Source organism: Oncorhynchus keta, chromosome 12, assembly GCF_023373465.1.
Source record: "Oncorhynchus keta strain PuntledgeMale-10-30-2019 chromosome 12, Oket_V2, whole genome shotgun sequence".
Classification (NCBI taxonomy): domain Eukaryota; kingdom Metazoa; phylum Chordata; class Actinopteri; order Salmoniformes; family Salmonidae; genus Oncorhynchus; species Oncorhynchus keta.
In genome coordinates this window covers 18,209,781-18,224,369 of record NC_068432.1, presented here as the reverse complement: position 1 = coordinate 18,224,369, position 14,589 = coordinate 18,209,781, and the positions used below count along the sequence as shown (strand labels likewise).

Here is a 14,589-nt window from a genome sequence, read left to right as displayed (position 1 = left end):
AAATACAAAACTGACCCAAGAGCAGAGTTGAGGAAACTTCACCCGCCATCATCATGATGTGCCTCCTTCACAGCCAGCCCGCTATAAAGCATTACCTCGCTACTTATTAGGGAGTCAAGCATGACCTTTAAGTGAGGTAAATGCTGCAGGACATTCACACATCCTCTTTAAACACCAAAGCCTCCAGCTACCGGTGCTGTCAAAGAAGCCAATAGAGCCCACCAGTGTACGAAATCTTCGAAAATGTATTATGCAAGCCTGGCAACCACTAGTCCCAGGTCAACTGAGGATAAATGCTAGGTTGGCAATTTGCTATCTATTCTGTGTTTGTTGGAATAGCAATGACTTGCAATTGCTTTTCATGATCCTTCAACTCGGATAGGTGGACATTTTACGTGTTCCTAACAAACTGTTAATCTGTTTGTTATTTTGCATTATTTGTAACTAATTTTGTGCATAATGTCGCTGCTACCGTCTCTTATGACCAAAACAAACTTCTGGACATCAGAACAGCGATTACTCATCACAAACTGGAAGAAGCTTTTTCCATTAACGAGTCTGACGAGAAGGATATACTGCTTTCCCGGGAACAGGCCCAAATCCATGTCATTTGCGTGAAAAGAAGACGGGGGGAAAGTGGGCAGAGGTCGGGCTGCCTTTTGAGAATTCGTAGGCGAGCAAGTAAAACCCCACTGCAAATGGCAAACATGACATCATTGGAAAATAAAATTGATGACCAATGAGCAAGATTAAACTACCAACGGGACATTAAAAACTGTAATATCTTATATTTCACCGAGTCATGGCTGAACGACGACATGAACATCATACAGCTGGCTGTTTTGACATTGTATCGGCAGGATAGAACAGCGGCCAAGACAGCGGCCTAAGACAAGGGATGGCGGTCTATGTATATTTGTAAACAACACATGGTGCACAATATCTAAGGAAGTCTCAGGGTTTTGCTCGGCTGAGGTAGAGCATCTCATGATAACCTGTAGACCACACTATCTACCTAGAGTGTTTTCATAGGTATTTTGGGTAGAGCAAGGAGAGTTACAAACCTCACTCAGTTACACCAGCTCTGTCAGGAGGAATGGGCCAAAATTCACCCAATTTATTATGGGAAGCTTGTGGAAGGCTACCCGAAACATTTGACCCAAGGTTAAACAATTTAAAGGCAATGCTAACAAATACTTATTGAGTGCATGTAAACATCTGACCTGCTGAGAATGTGATTTAAGAAATAAAAGCTGAAATAAATCCTTCGCTCTACTATTATTCTGGCATTTAACATTCTTAAAATAAAGTGGTGATCCTATCCTAAATGTCAGGAATTGTGAAAAACTGAGTTTAAATGTATTTGGCTAAGTTGTATGTAAACTTGACTTCAACTGTATAGAGTTCTCTGTGGAGAAACATGCTTTGAGATTCTGTACAAGAATTAGAGGGCAACTTTTCCAAGTGTTATTCAAGGGACAATTACTGACATACGGTGGAGTGAGTCAGCCAGTCCCCTTATAACTATTACTTTTCTTACACAATTCAATCAGAATCGACCACGAACAGATGGCTTTAGAAAAGCTAACATCACCACCTGAATGCAGCAATAAGAGCACAACAATAGGCTTGAAATTAGGTTATTTGCCTTACTCTAAATGCAGAACAGCGATAATACCTTTCATTTTGACATCCTTGCATGATAGGAATATACCTAGAGGCAGACTATTCATATACAGTATAGATTTGGATGTGTAATGTATCATTCTTTACTTTAGAACCGGAACCCACAACAGGAGCTAGCCAGCTAACGAGCTGCTAGCGGTCATCAGCTAACCTTTAGCCAGGACAACTCCTGCCAGTCTGTACAGTGTGTTTCAATCCAGAGCTTATCGGACTCCTTTTTCTCCATATCACTGGATTCCTACTGCAACTCTGAACCTCTTCACCTGGATCATCACAGCTAGCTAGCTGCTATCCGATTGGCTTCTCCTGGCTAACGTCTCTGTCCCGAAGAAAGTACCAATTAGTCTGGAGCTAGCCTGTTCGGCCCATCTCTCGGCTAGCTGAAGAGATCCATCAGCCACTCCTTGGGCTACAATACCTATTTTGCCAATTGGCCTGGACCCTTTTTATTGCCGATACGGAGCCCCACAGATCCATCACGACTGGACTGCCAATGTAATCTGCCCAAGGTTTTTTTTCAACAGACTCCTACCGCGCAACGTCCCCTGAATGCCCATCTGCTAGCCTGCTAGCTGCGGCCCACTAGCTGTCTAGAGCATACCGGACTGTTAGCTGAAGTGGTCCATCAGTCAATTTCTTGGGCTACTATACCTATTTTGCCAATTGGCCTGGACCCTTTTACTACACGGACCTCTGCTGATCCATCATGACTGGTCTGCCGACGTAACCACATGAGGGGGCTACAACAACTATGATCACTCGGCTACGCATGCCTCTCCCTCAATATTCCTTGTCCATTGCAGTTTTGGTTAGTGATTATTGTCTTATTTGACTGTAGAGCCTCGGGCTCTGCTCAATATGCCTCAGCTAACCCTCCTGTCCCACCTCCCACACATGCAATGACCTCACCTGGTTTAATTGATGTTTCTAGAGACAATATCTCTCTCATCGTCACTCAATAAATGGGTTTAACTCCACTGTATTCACATCCTACCATACCTTTGCCTGTACATTATACATTGAATCTATTCTACCGCGCCCAGAAACCTGCTATTTTTATAGCCCTTAGCCGTACCCTTATCCTACTCCTCCAGTGTTCCTCTGGTGATGTAGAGGTTAATCCAGGCCCTGCAGTGCCTTGCTCCACTCCCATTCCCCAGGCCCTCTCATTTGTTGACTTATGTAACCGTAAAATGTATGTATGTGTAAAAACAACCTAGCTAGCTAAACCTGTCCTTAGCTGACGATATATGTCATTAACATCCAAACATGCGATAGCATAAGAAATTGATGGTAGCTATTTGTTGCTATTGTTGGGTTCATGCATGTTGACATTAGAAGCCTCCTCCCAAAGTTTGTTTTATTCACTGCTTTAGCACCTTTCCAGAAACAAGTCCCTCACCTTTGCAGCTTGCTATAGACCACCTTCTGCCCCCAGTTGTGCCCTGGACACCATATGTGAATTGATTGCCACCCATCTATCTTCAGAGCTCGTGCTGTTCGGTGACCTAATCTGGGACATGCTTAACACCCCTGCCATCCTACAATCTAAGCTTGATGCCCTCAATCTCACACAAATTAACCTACCAGGTACAACCCCAAATCTGTAAACACAGGCACCCTCATAGATATCATCCTAACCACCCTGCCCTCCAAATACACCTCTGCTGTCTTCAACCAGGATCTCAGCGATCACTGCCCCATTGCTTGCGTCCGTAACGGGTCTGCGGTCAAACGACCACCTCTCATCACCGTCAAACGCTCCATAAAACACTTCAGCGAACAAGCCTTTCTAATCGACCTAGACCGCGTATCCTGGAAGGATATTGACCTCATTCCGTCAGTAGAAGATGCCTGGTTATTCTTTAAAAGTGCTTTCCTCACAATCTTAAATAAGCATGCCACATAAAAAAAATAGAACCAGGAACAGACATAGCCCGGGGTTCACTCCAGACCTGACTGCCCTTGACCAGCACAGAAACATCCTGTGGCGTACGGCATTAGCATTGAATAGCCCCCGCAATATGAAACTTTTCAGGGAAGTTAAAAACCAATATACACAGGCAGTTTGAAAAAACTAGCCTTTGCTTTCCTAACAGAAATTTGCATCCTGCAGCACAAACTCCAAAAAGTTCTGGGACACTGTAAAGTCCATAGAGAATAAAAGCACCTCCTCCCAGCTGCCCACCGCCCTGAGGCTAGGAAACGCTGTCACCACAATAAATTCACAATAATTGAGAATTTCAATAAGCATTTTTTCTATGGCTGGCCACGCTTTCCAACTGGCCAACCCTACCCTGGTCAACATCCCTGCACCTCCCACAGGAACTTGCCCAAGCCTCCCCATTTCTCTTTCACCCAAATCCAGATAGCTGATGTTCTGAAAGAGCTGCAAAATCTGGACCCCAACAAATCAGCAGGGCTTGAGAATCTGGACCCTCTATTTATAAAATGATCAGCTGAAATTGTTGCAACCCCTGTTACTAGCCTGGTTTCCGAGCTGGTCATGGGTTCAGCTCAGCCACGCTCAAGGTCCTAAACGATATCATATTCACCATCGATAAGAGACAATACTGTGCAGCTGTATTCATCGACCTGGCCAAGGCTTTCGAATCGATCAATCACCACATTCTTATCGGCAGACTCAACAGCCTTGGTTTCTCAAATGACTGCCTCGCATGGTTCACCAACTACTTCTCATACTAAGTTCAGTGTGTCAAATCGGAGGGCTTGTTGTCCGGACCTCTGGCAATCTCTATGTGGGTGCCACAGGATTCAATTCTCGGGCTGACTCTTTTCTCTGTATACATCAATGATGTCGCTCTGGCTGCTGGTGATTCTCTGATCCACCTCTATGCAGACGACACCATTATGTATACTTCTGGCCCTTTGGACACTTAACATTTTCCAGACGAGCTTCAATGCCATACAACTCTCCTTCTGTGGCCTCCAACTGCTCTTAAATGCAAGTAAAACTAAATGCATGCTCTTCAACCGATCGCTGCCCGTACCTGCATGCCCGTCCAGCATCACTACTCTGGATGGTTCTGACTTAGAATATGTGGACAACTACAAATACCTAGGTGTCTGGCTAGACTGTAAACTATCATTCCAGGCTCACATTAAGCATCTCCAATCCAAAATTAAATCTAGAATCGGGTTCCTATTTCGCAACAAAGCATCCTTCACTCATGCTGCCAAACATACCCTCGTAAAACTGACTATCCTGCCGATCCTTGACTTCGGCGATGTCATTTACAAAATAGCCTCCAACACTCTACTCAACAAATTGGATGCAGTCTATCACAGTGGCATCCATTTAGTCACCAAAGCCCCATATAGTACCCACCACTGCGACCTGTATGCTCTCGTTGGCTGGCCCTCGCTTCATATTCATTGCCAAACCCACTGGCTCCAGGTCATCTATAAGTCTTTGCTAGGTAAAGCCCCACCTTATCTCAGCTCACTGGTCACCATAGCACCACCCACACGTAGCATGCGATCCAGTAGGTATATTTCACTGCTCACCCCCCAAAGCCAATTCCTACTTTGGCCGCCTTTCCTTCCAGTTCTCTGCTGCCAAATGACTGGAACGAATTGCAAAAATCGCTGAAGCTGGAGACTCATATCTCCTTCACTAGCTTTAAGCACCAGCTGTCAGAGCAGCTCACAGATCACTGCACATAGCCCATCTGTAAATAGCCTCATCCCCATACTGTTATTTTGATTTGCTCCTTTGCACCCCAGTATCTCTACTTGCACATTCATCTTCTGCACATCTATTACTCCAGTGTTTAATTGCTAAATTGCAATTATTTCGCCACTATGGCCTATTTATTGCCTTACCTCCCTTATCTTACCTCATTTGCACACACTGTATATAGACTTTTTTCTATTGTGTTATTGACTGTATGTTTGTTTATTCAATGTGTAACTCTGTTGTTGTTTGTGTCGCACTGCTTTGCTTTATCTTGGCCAGGTCGCAGTTGTAAATGAGACCTTGTTCTCTCTCAACTAGCCTACCTGGTTAAATAAAAATAAAATAAAAAATATCCTTCTGCTGAGCGCTTTAAGCTTTAATCGGCAGTTGGAGTCCAAATGTAAAAGTATTATTCAAGGACATAAAAGGAGAACAGGAGCGTAACGCTGGGGGTGACAGAGATTCATAAATATATGTAGACACACAATCTGGAACCAAATCTGCTCTTTGAAGAAAATGCTCATGCTGTTAAGAAAAAGCACTGTCTTATTCAAAAAGTATTTAACAATACCTTGCTTGTCAGGTTTCCATTTAAACGTCCAAGAGTTTAAGGTAATGACGTACAAACCAAACTATGACATGCAAAATAAGGTTTGCATGGGACACACTGATCTAGGGATTGAGTGGAAAATAAATAAATACTACTTTCCACTGAGTCCAATTGCATATAAAACCTATTTCCTCCCTCTATAAAATGCCTTCTGCCCCAATACTTCCATGGACCTCAAAGCCCCCTTAAAAAGTGCTAATGATTACTAAGAGTGCTGTTAGCAACACAGAGGAACTGCAGGGGTGCAAAGTAATTGCAGGGGGATTTGGTAAGACTTTGTCCTAGTAAGAGAGAGATCTAGAGAGAAAAAAAAGAGCAAAGCAGAGGAAGAGTGTGAAAGTGAGATTAAAAATGAGTGTGAAGAGTGGGTAAAGACTTTCTCACCAATGTTGCTGCCACTCGACATCAGAACAGCGATTACTCACCTTGAATTCGACTAAGAATATTTCTTTAAATGAGGCCCTCATAGGCCCTCATCCCCGTCATTCGCAGGAGAAAGACAACGGTTTCGTGGAAGGATATCGGGGTGCCTTGTGAGGTTTAAACAACAATTGGCTATCCTGCCTTTGCCATCGGTACTATTGGTCAACGTACAATCGCTGAATAATAAAATGGACAAACTTAAAGCACATATATCCTACCAACGGGACATCAAAAATGAATAACTTGTGTTTCACAGAGTCATGGCTGAACGACGACATGAATAACATATAGCTGGCAGGTTATACACTTTACCGGCAGGATAGAACAGCAGCCTCTGGAAAGACAAGGGGTGAAGGTATATTTGTAAACAGCAGCTGGTGCACGATATCATCAGCAAGTTTGCAGACACAACAATAGTGTGCTTGATTACCAACAATGATGAGACAGCCTACAGGGAGGTTAGTGCACTCGGAGTGTGGTGTAAGGAAAACCTCTTACTCAACGACAACAAAACAAAAAGGAGATGATCGTGGACTTCAGGAAACAGCAGAGGGAGCAGCCCCCTATCCACATCGATGGGACAGTAGTGGAGAAGGTGGAAAGTTAAGTTCCTCGGCGTACACATCACGGACAAACTGAAATGGTCCACCCACAAAGACAGTGTGGTGAAGAAGGCACAACAGCGCCTCTTCAACCTCAGGAGGCAGAAGAAATTTGGCTTGTCACCTAAGACCCTCAAACTTTTACAGATGCACATTTGAGAGCATCGTGTCGGGCTGTATCGCTGCCTGGTACGGCAACTGCACCGCCCACAACCACAAGGCTCTCCAGAAGGTGGCGCGGTCTGCACAACGCATCACCGGGGGAGAACAACCTGCCCTCCAGGACACCGACAGCACCCGATGTCACAGGAAGGCCAAAAAGATCATTAAGGACAACAACCACCCGAGCCACTGCCTGTGCACCCTGCTACCATCCAGAAGGCGAGGTCAGGAAGCTGGGACCAAGAGACTGAAAAACAGCTTCCATAAACAGCCATCACTAAACAGAGGCTGCTGCCTACATAGACTCAAATTATTGGCCACTATAATGAATGATTCACTAGTCACTGGTCACAAACAATGCCACTTTAATAATGTTTACATATCCTACATTACTCATCTCATATGTATATACTGTATTTTATACCATTTACTGTATCTTGCCAATGCCACTCAGCCATCGCTCATCCATATAGTTATATGTACATATTCTTATTCTATTCCTTTACATTTGTGTGTATGGGTAGTTGTTGTGGAATTGTTCAATTACTTGCTGATATTACTGCACTGTCGGAAATAGAAGCACAAGCATTTCGCTGCACACGCATTAACATCTGCTAACAACAGTTGAAGTCAGAAGTTTACATACACATTAGGTTGGAGTCAAAACTCGTTTTTCAACCACTCAACAAATTCTTGTTAACAAACTATAGTGTTGGCAAGTCAGTTAGGACATCTACTTTGTGCAAGTCATTTTTCCAACAATTGTGTGATAGCTTTAGAAGCTTCTGATAGGCTAATTGACACCATTTGAGTCAATTGGAGCTGTAAAATGTAGACCTCCACAGGTCTGGTTCATCCTTGGGAGCATTTTCCAAATGCCTGAAGGTACCACGTTGATCTGTACAAACAATAATACGCAAGTATAAACACCACGGGACAACGCAGCCGTCATACCGCTCAGGAAGGAGACACGTTCTTTCTCTTAGAGATGAACGTATTTTGGTGTGAAAAGTGCAACTCAATCCCAGAACAACAGCAAAGGACCTTGTGAAGATGCTGGAGGAAACAGGTACAAAAGTACCTTCAGTGGGGAGAACAAGTACACTGATACACTGCCGATTTTGCAGGTTTTCCAACTTACAAAGCATGTAGAGGTTTGTAATTTTGTATCATAGGTACACTTCAACTGTGAGAGACGGAATCTAAAACAAAAATCCAGAAAATCACATTGTATGATTTTTAAGTAATTAATTGGCATTTTATTGCATGACATAATTATTTGATACATCAGAAAAGCAGAACTTAATATTTGGTACAGAATCCTTTGTTTGCAATTACAGAGATCATACGTTTCCTGTAGTTCTTGACCAGGTTTGCACACACTGCAGCAGGGATTTTGGCCCACTCCTCCATGCAGACCTTCTCCAGATCCTATAGGACATATGTCGATATGTCCTATATTGACATAACCTGAAAGTCTGTTCAGCAAGGAAGACTCCACTGCTCCAAAATCGCCATAAAAAAGCATATGGGGACAAAGATCGTACTTTTTGGAGAAATGTCCTCTGGTCTGACGAAACAAAAATAGAACTGTTTGGCCATAATGACCATTGTTATGTTTGGAGGATAAAGGGGGATGCTTGCAAGGCGAAGAACACCATCCCAATCGTGAAGCACGGGGGTGGCAGAATCATGTTGTGGGGTTTCTTTGCTGCAGGAGGGACTGGTGCACTTCACAAAATAGATGGCTTCATGAGGCAGGAAAAATATTTAGATATATTGAAGCAACATCAAGACATCAGTCAGAAAGTTAAAGCTTGGTCTTCTAAATGGACAATAGCCACAAGCATACTTCCAAAGTTGTGGCAAAATGGCTTAAGGACAACAAAGTCAAGGTATTGGAGTGGCCATCACAAAGCCCTGACCGCAATCTTACAGAAAATGTGTGGTTAGAACTGAAAAAGCGTGTGCGAGCAAGGAGGACTACTAACCTGACTCCGTTACACCAGCTCCGTCAGGAGGAATGGGCCAAAATTCATCCAACTTATTGTGGGAAGCTTGTGGAAGGCTACCCGAAATGTTTGATCCAAGGTAAACAATGTAAAGGCAATGGTACCAAATTCTAATTGAGTGTATGTAAACTTCTGACCCACTGGGAATGTGATGAAATAAATAAAAGCTGAAATAAAGAATTCTCTCTACTATTATTCTGACATTTCACAGTCTTAAAATAAAGTGGTGATCCTAACTGACCTAAGACAGGGAATTTTCAATAGGATTAAATGTCAGGAATTGTGAATACTGAGTTTAAATGTATTTGGCTAAGGTGTATGTAAACTTCTGACTTCAACTGTATGTTTATGAGAACAAAAACATGTTATTTTATATCTAAGAAAGTCTCAAGGTTTTTCTCGCCTGAGGTAGAGGATATCATGATAAGCTGTCGACCACACTATCTACCTAGAGAGTTTTCATCTATATTCTTCGTAGCGGTCCATTTACCAGCACAAACCGATGCAGACACTAAGACCGCACTCAATGAGCTGTATACGGCCATAAGCAAAAAGGAAAGCGCTCATCCAGAGGTGGCGCTCCTAGTGGCCCGGGACTTTAATGCAGGGAAACTTAAATCCCTTTTATCTCATTTCTACCAGCAGTTTAAATGTGTAACCAGAGAGGGGAAAAACATCTCTTGACCACCTTTACTTCATACAAGGGGACACGTACAAAGCTCTCCCTCGCCCTCCATTTGGCAAATTTGACCATAATTCTATCCTCCTGTTTCCTGCGTATAAGCAAAAACTAAAGCAGGAAGCACCAGTGACTCAGTCAACAGAAAAGTGGTCAGATGAAGCAAATGCTAAGCTACAGGACTGTTTTGCTTGCACAGACTGCAAAATGTTCTAGGGTTTTTCCGATGACATTGAGGAGTACACCACAGTCACTGGCTTCATCAATAAGTGCATCGATGACGTCGTCCCCACAGTGACTGTACATACATACCCCAACCAGAAGCAATGGATTACAGGCAACATCCGCACTGAGATAAAAGGGTAGAGCTGCTTCTTTCAAGGAGCGGGACACTAACCTGGAAGCTTGTAAGAAATGCCCTCTGACGAACCATCACAGGCAAAGCGTCAATACAGGAGTAAGATCGAATCGTACTACACCGGCTCCGACACGCATCGGATGTGGCAGGGCTTGCAAACTATTACAGACTACAAAGGGAAGCACAGCCGAGAGCTGCCCAGTGACTCGAGCCTACCAGACAAGCTAAATTACGTCTATGCTCGCTTCGAGGCAAGTAACACTGAAACATGGATGAGAGCATCAGCTGTTCCGGATGACTGTGTGATCACACTCTCCGCAGCCAATGTGAGTAAGACCTTTAAACAGGTCAACATTCACAAGGCCGCAGGGCCAGACGGATTTCCAGGACGTGTACTTCGAGCATGCGCTGACCAACTGGCAAGTCTCTTCATTGACATTTTTAACCTCTCCCTGTCTGAGTCTGTAATACCAACATGTTTCAAGCAGACCAACATAGTCACTGTGCCCAAGAACAATAAGGTAACCTGACTAAATTATTACTGACCTGTAGCACTCATGTCAGTAGCCATGCAATGCTTTGAAAGGCTGGTCATGGCTCACATCAACACCATTATCCCAGAAACCCTAGATCCAATAAATTTGCATACTGCCTCAACAGATCATGCAATCTCTATTGCACTTCACACCTGGACAAAAGGAACACCTATGTGAGAACGCTATTCATTGACTACAGCTCAGCATTCAACATCATAGTGCCCTCAAAGCTCATCACTAAGCTAAGCATCCTGGGACTTAAACGCCTCCCTCTGCAACTGAATCCTGGACTTCCTGACGGTCACCCCCAGGTGGTAAGGGTAGCTAACAACACATCCGCCACACTGATCCTCAGGGATGTGATCAGTCCCCTCCTGTACTTCCTGTTCACTCATGACTGCACGGCCAGGCACGACTCCAACACCATCATTAAGTTTGTCGATGACACAACAGTGGTAGGCCTGATCACTGACAATGACGAGACGGCCTATGAGGAGGAGGTCAGAGACCTGACCGTGTGCTGCCAGGACAACAACGTCTCCCTCAACGTGATCAAGACAAAGGAGATTATTGTGGACTACAGGAAAAGGAGGACTGAGCATGCTGCCATTCTCATCGACGGGGCTGTAGTGGAGCAGGTTGAGAGCTTCAAGTTCTTTGGTGTCCACATCACCAACAACTAACAAGGTCTAAGCACACCAACACAGTCTAAAAGAGGGCACAACAAAACCTATTCCCCCTCAGGACGCTGAAAAGATTTGGCATGGGTCCTCAATCATCAAAAGGTACAACAGCTGCACCATCAAGAGCATACTGATGGGTTGCAACACTGCCTGGTATGGCAACTTTTCAGCCTCCAACCACAAGACACTACAGAGGGTAATGGTATAGACCAGCCATCCAGGACCTCTATACCAGGTGGTGTCAGAGGAAGGCCCTAAAAATTGTCAAAGACTCCAGCCACCCTAGTCATAGACTTCTCTGCTACCGCACGGCAAGCAGTACCAGAACGCCAAGTCTAGGTCCAAGAGGCTTCTAAACACCTACCCCCAAGCCATAAGACTCCTAATAAAATGGCTACCCAGACTATTTGCATTGCCCCCACCCCCCCCTTTTTACACTGCTGCTACTCTGTTATTATCTATGCATAGTCACTTTAAAAACTCTACCTACATGTACATACTACCTCAATTGCCTCGACTGGCCGATGCCGCCACACCAGTACCCCCGCCGCACCGGTACCCCCATTGCTTTTAACTGCATTGTTGGTTAAGGGCTTGTAAGCATTTCACTGTAAGGTCTACACTTGTTGTATTTGGCACAAGTTACATAACATTTGGTTTGATGACTGAATATTGATGAGAGCTGTTAGCAGTTGTCGTTGGATATTGCTTGACTGTTTGGATGAGAATACATGAAATTATGGAAAGCTGCGCAATTATTAATTACCTTAAATATGCTGAAATGCAGCTGCACCTGGGGTTCAGCGATTGCTGCTGCATTTCTTTCATTGTTTGAGTATACAATGACTTGGAATGGCTGGTAGTAAAGGAATATGACAGCATTCCGGTGCAACGTCAGATAGGACCATTCCCTGAAACACGTGCCTCGAAATGAACACTGGTTCAGACGTGGTGGTTTAAGGGCTTTCAAAGACAATCAAAAGCTTGGTTTTCAATCCCAAAATGTGAACTGTACCACAAGAGGTGGGGGTGATTTGAGTGCAATCTATGCATTCACAGTGACTATGCAAACAGCAAAATCAAACTACCGAACCCTGATAAGATCAGAATTTAAGCGAGTCAAAAAGTTACAAGAATTCCAGCGGATGACCGGATTTGCATCTGTTCGATTGTATCAGATTTTTTTCTCCCAATCAAATCTGGGTGGATATACTGAACAGTGTATAGTCACAACATCCCAACATATTTTGAGTTTCATTACCTGACCATTTGAATATCATACCTGGTAATTCTTGTTTAGAGGCTCCTGTAGAAGGAGAAACCAATGCATGAAACCATCAGGACAGTTTAGTACATGTACACTGGCTTTTAATGTTGGACTTGCTCAATTGAATTTTGAACAGGTTTTGTATAATGCCATGAATGAAATAGAGCTGTGCTTGCTTTTTAGGTTTCCTATCAATATTCAGGACAGTGATGGATCGGTCAGTAGGCACTCTGAGTGACATACCCTGTCCACCACAGCTCAGGCCCCTGGTTGCAAGCCTCCCCTGGTCCCCAGACACCAGTACCTGCTCTCCCTCTGTGAAGATCCTGCGGCCAAAGCTCCAGGTGATGGTGGGGGTGGGGTCTCCTGAGGCCTCGCAGGTCAGGGTGATCTGCTCCTCCAGCTCTGATGCAGTCTGGTTGACCAGGTAGGTGATCTTAGGTTGCACTAGAGAAGGTAGAAATACAATGAATTGATGGATGACAATGGAATACATTACTTGTATGCACATTGCTATAGTAAAACCAATAAAACTAATTTTAAAGCCCAAAAACACAACATTATTTTACCACAGTTGATAGTAATTATTTTGCTCTTACCGAACACATTCAAGCTGACTTCCTCCTCTTTCTCCCCGGCCTTGTTCCGGGCGATGCACGTGTAATCTCCTTCATCCACTTTCTTGACATCTTTTATTATCAACTCCGAGCCGTCGTTGTTCAGGCCGTACTTATCGTCCGACTCAAGGACAATGTTGTTACTGAGGGGGGAAAGGCAGAAATGCAGAGTTCACGTCACTGATGTCTGTCTCCATAACATGAAGGTAAAAACAGTCGTCTTCACTCTGATTATCTTTTTGTGGGCCGTATCTCAGTAGAGCAGCTGGTAAACAAAAGGCCTGGCTCAGAACCATAATGTCACGTTGGCATGAAGAGATTCGGGAGAGGCGCAGGGAACACGTAATAGTTGTTTTTATTATTCCCCAAATTAATGGCGTTGAAACCCATACCCAAACAAAAGAGAGAGGGGTACCTTGAATAAATAACACACGGGACGAGACCCGTAATCATCTGCACAATCCACAAGGGCACGAAAGCCAAAACACAGCACAGGTACTCACACGCACCAACGGACATTGTGACAATAATCGACAGCACCATGGTGAACAAAGGGCACATCTATACAAATACAATCACTGGGAATAGGGGCCAGGTGTGCGCAAGGAAAGTTCCAGAGGGATCCGTGACACTTAAAACCAATGTCTTTAGAGCTACTGACCATATGGTCCTTCTGTAGCTCAGTTGGTAGAGCATGGCGCTTGTAACGCCAGGGTAGTGGGTTCGATTCCCGCGACCACCCATACGTAGAATGTATGCACACATGACTGTAAGTCGCTTTGGATAAAAGCGTCTGCTAAATGGCATATTATACTGACCAGACATCCAGGACAGAAAGTTTTTTTCTTTGTTTCCCTGGCTCTGCTTTGTTACCATAGCTGCATCATGGCTGTTTTGCAAAGGGACTACATCCATAGGATGGTGATACACTGTATGATGTCAAGTTAAGGAATTTCTTCGGCACTCTTGACCGAGCACTCTCTTTCAACCATGACATGCCTGAGCCTCCCTTGAACTCTAAATCAGATGTGCACTGAGTTTGGACTGCGGTCCCACATCTGTATGCTTCTAAGAGCTTCAATCCTGCAGCAGCCTCTAAGGGATACCAAATGACAGGCCTGTCGGCGGCCAGGAAATAAATAAAGAATGTTAGGAGTTTCTGCCCCCCTACTCCCTCCCTTCACCCTACCTCGCTTGTCTCCTTCCTCCTCCGGTGAGGCCCATCCCTTACGGATGCATCTCCTCATCCTCCTA

The 14,589-nt window shown here is 44.3% G+C and overlaps 1 protein-coding gene across 13 annotated transcripts in view; it reads right to left on the bottom strand.

Annotated features, from left to right (window-relative positions):
* The window catches only part of LOC118391049 (neural cell adhesion molecule 1-like), a 320,476-nt gene that overhangs the window by 64,355 nt on the left and 241,532 nt on the right, over positions 1 to 14,589 (bottom strand). For all 13 annotated transcript variants that reach the window (XM_035782008.2, XM_052457770.1, XM_035782012.2 and 10 more), the window contains exons 7-8: positions 13,318 to 13,478; positions 13,023 to 13,165 (exon numbers count right to left, since the gene is read on the bottom strand). In XM_035782008.2, the coding sequence (XP_035637901.1) occupies positions 13,023 to 13,165; positions 13,318 to 13,478 (304 nt within the window). The remainder of the gene's footprint in view (positions 1 to 13,022; positions 13,166 to 13,317; positions 13,479 to 14,589) is intronic.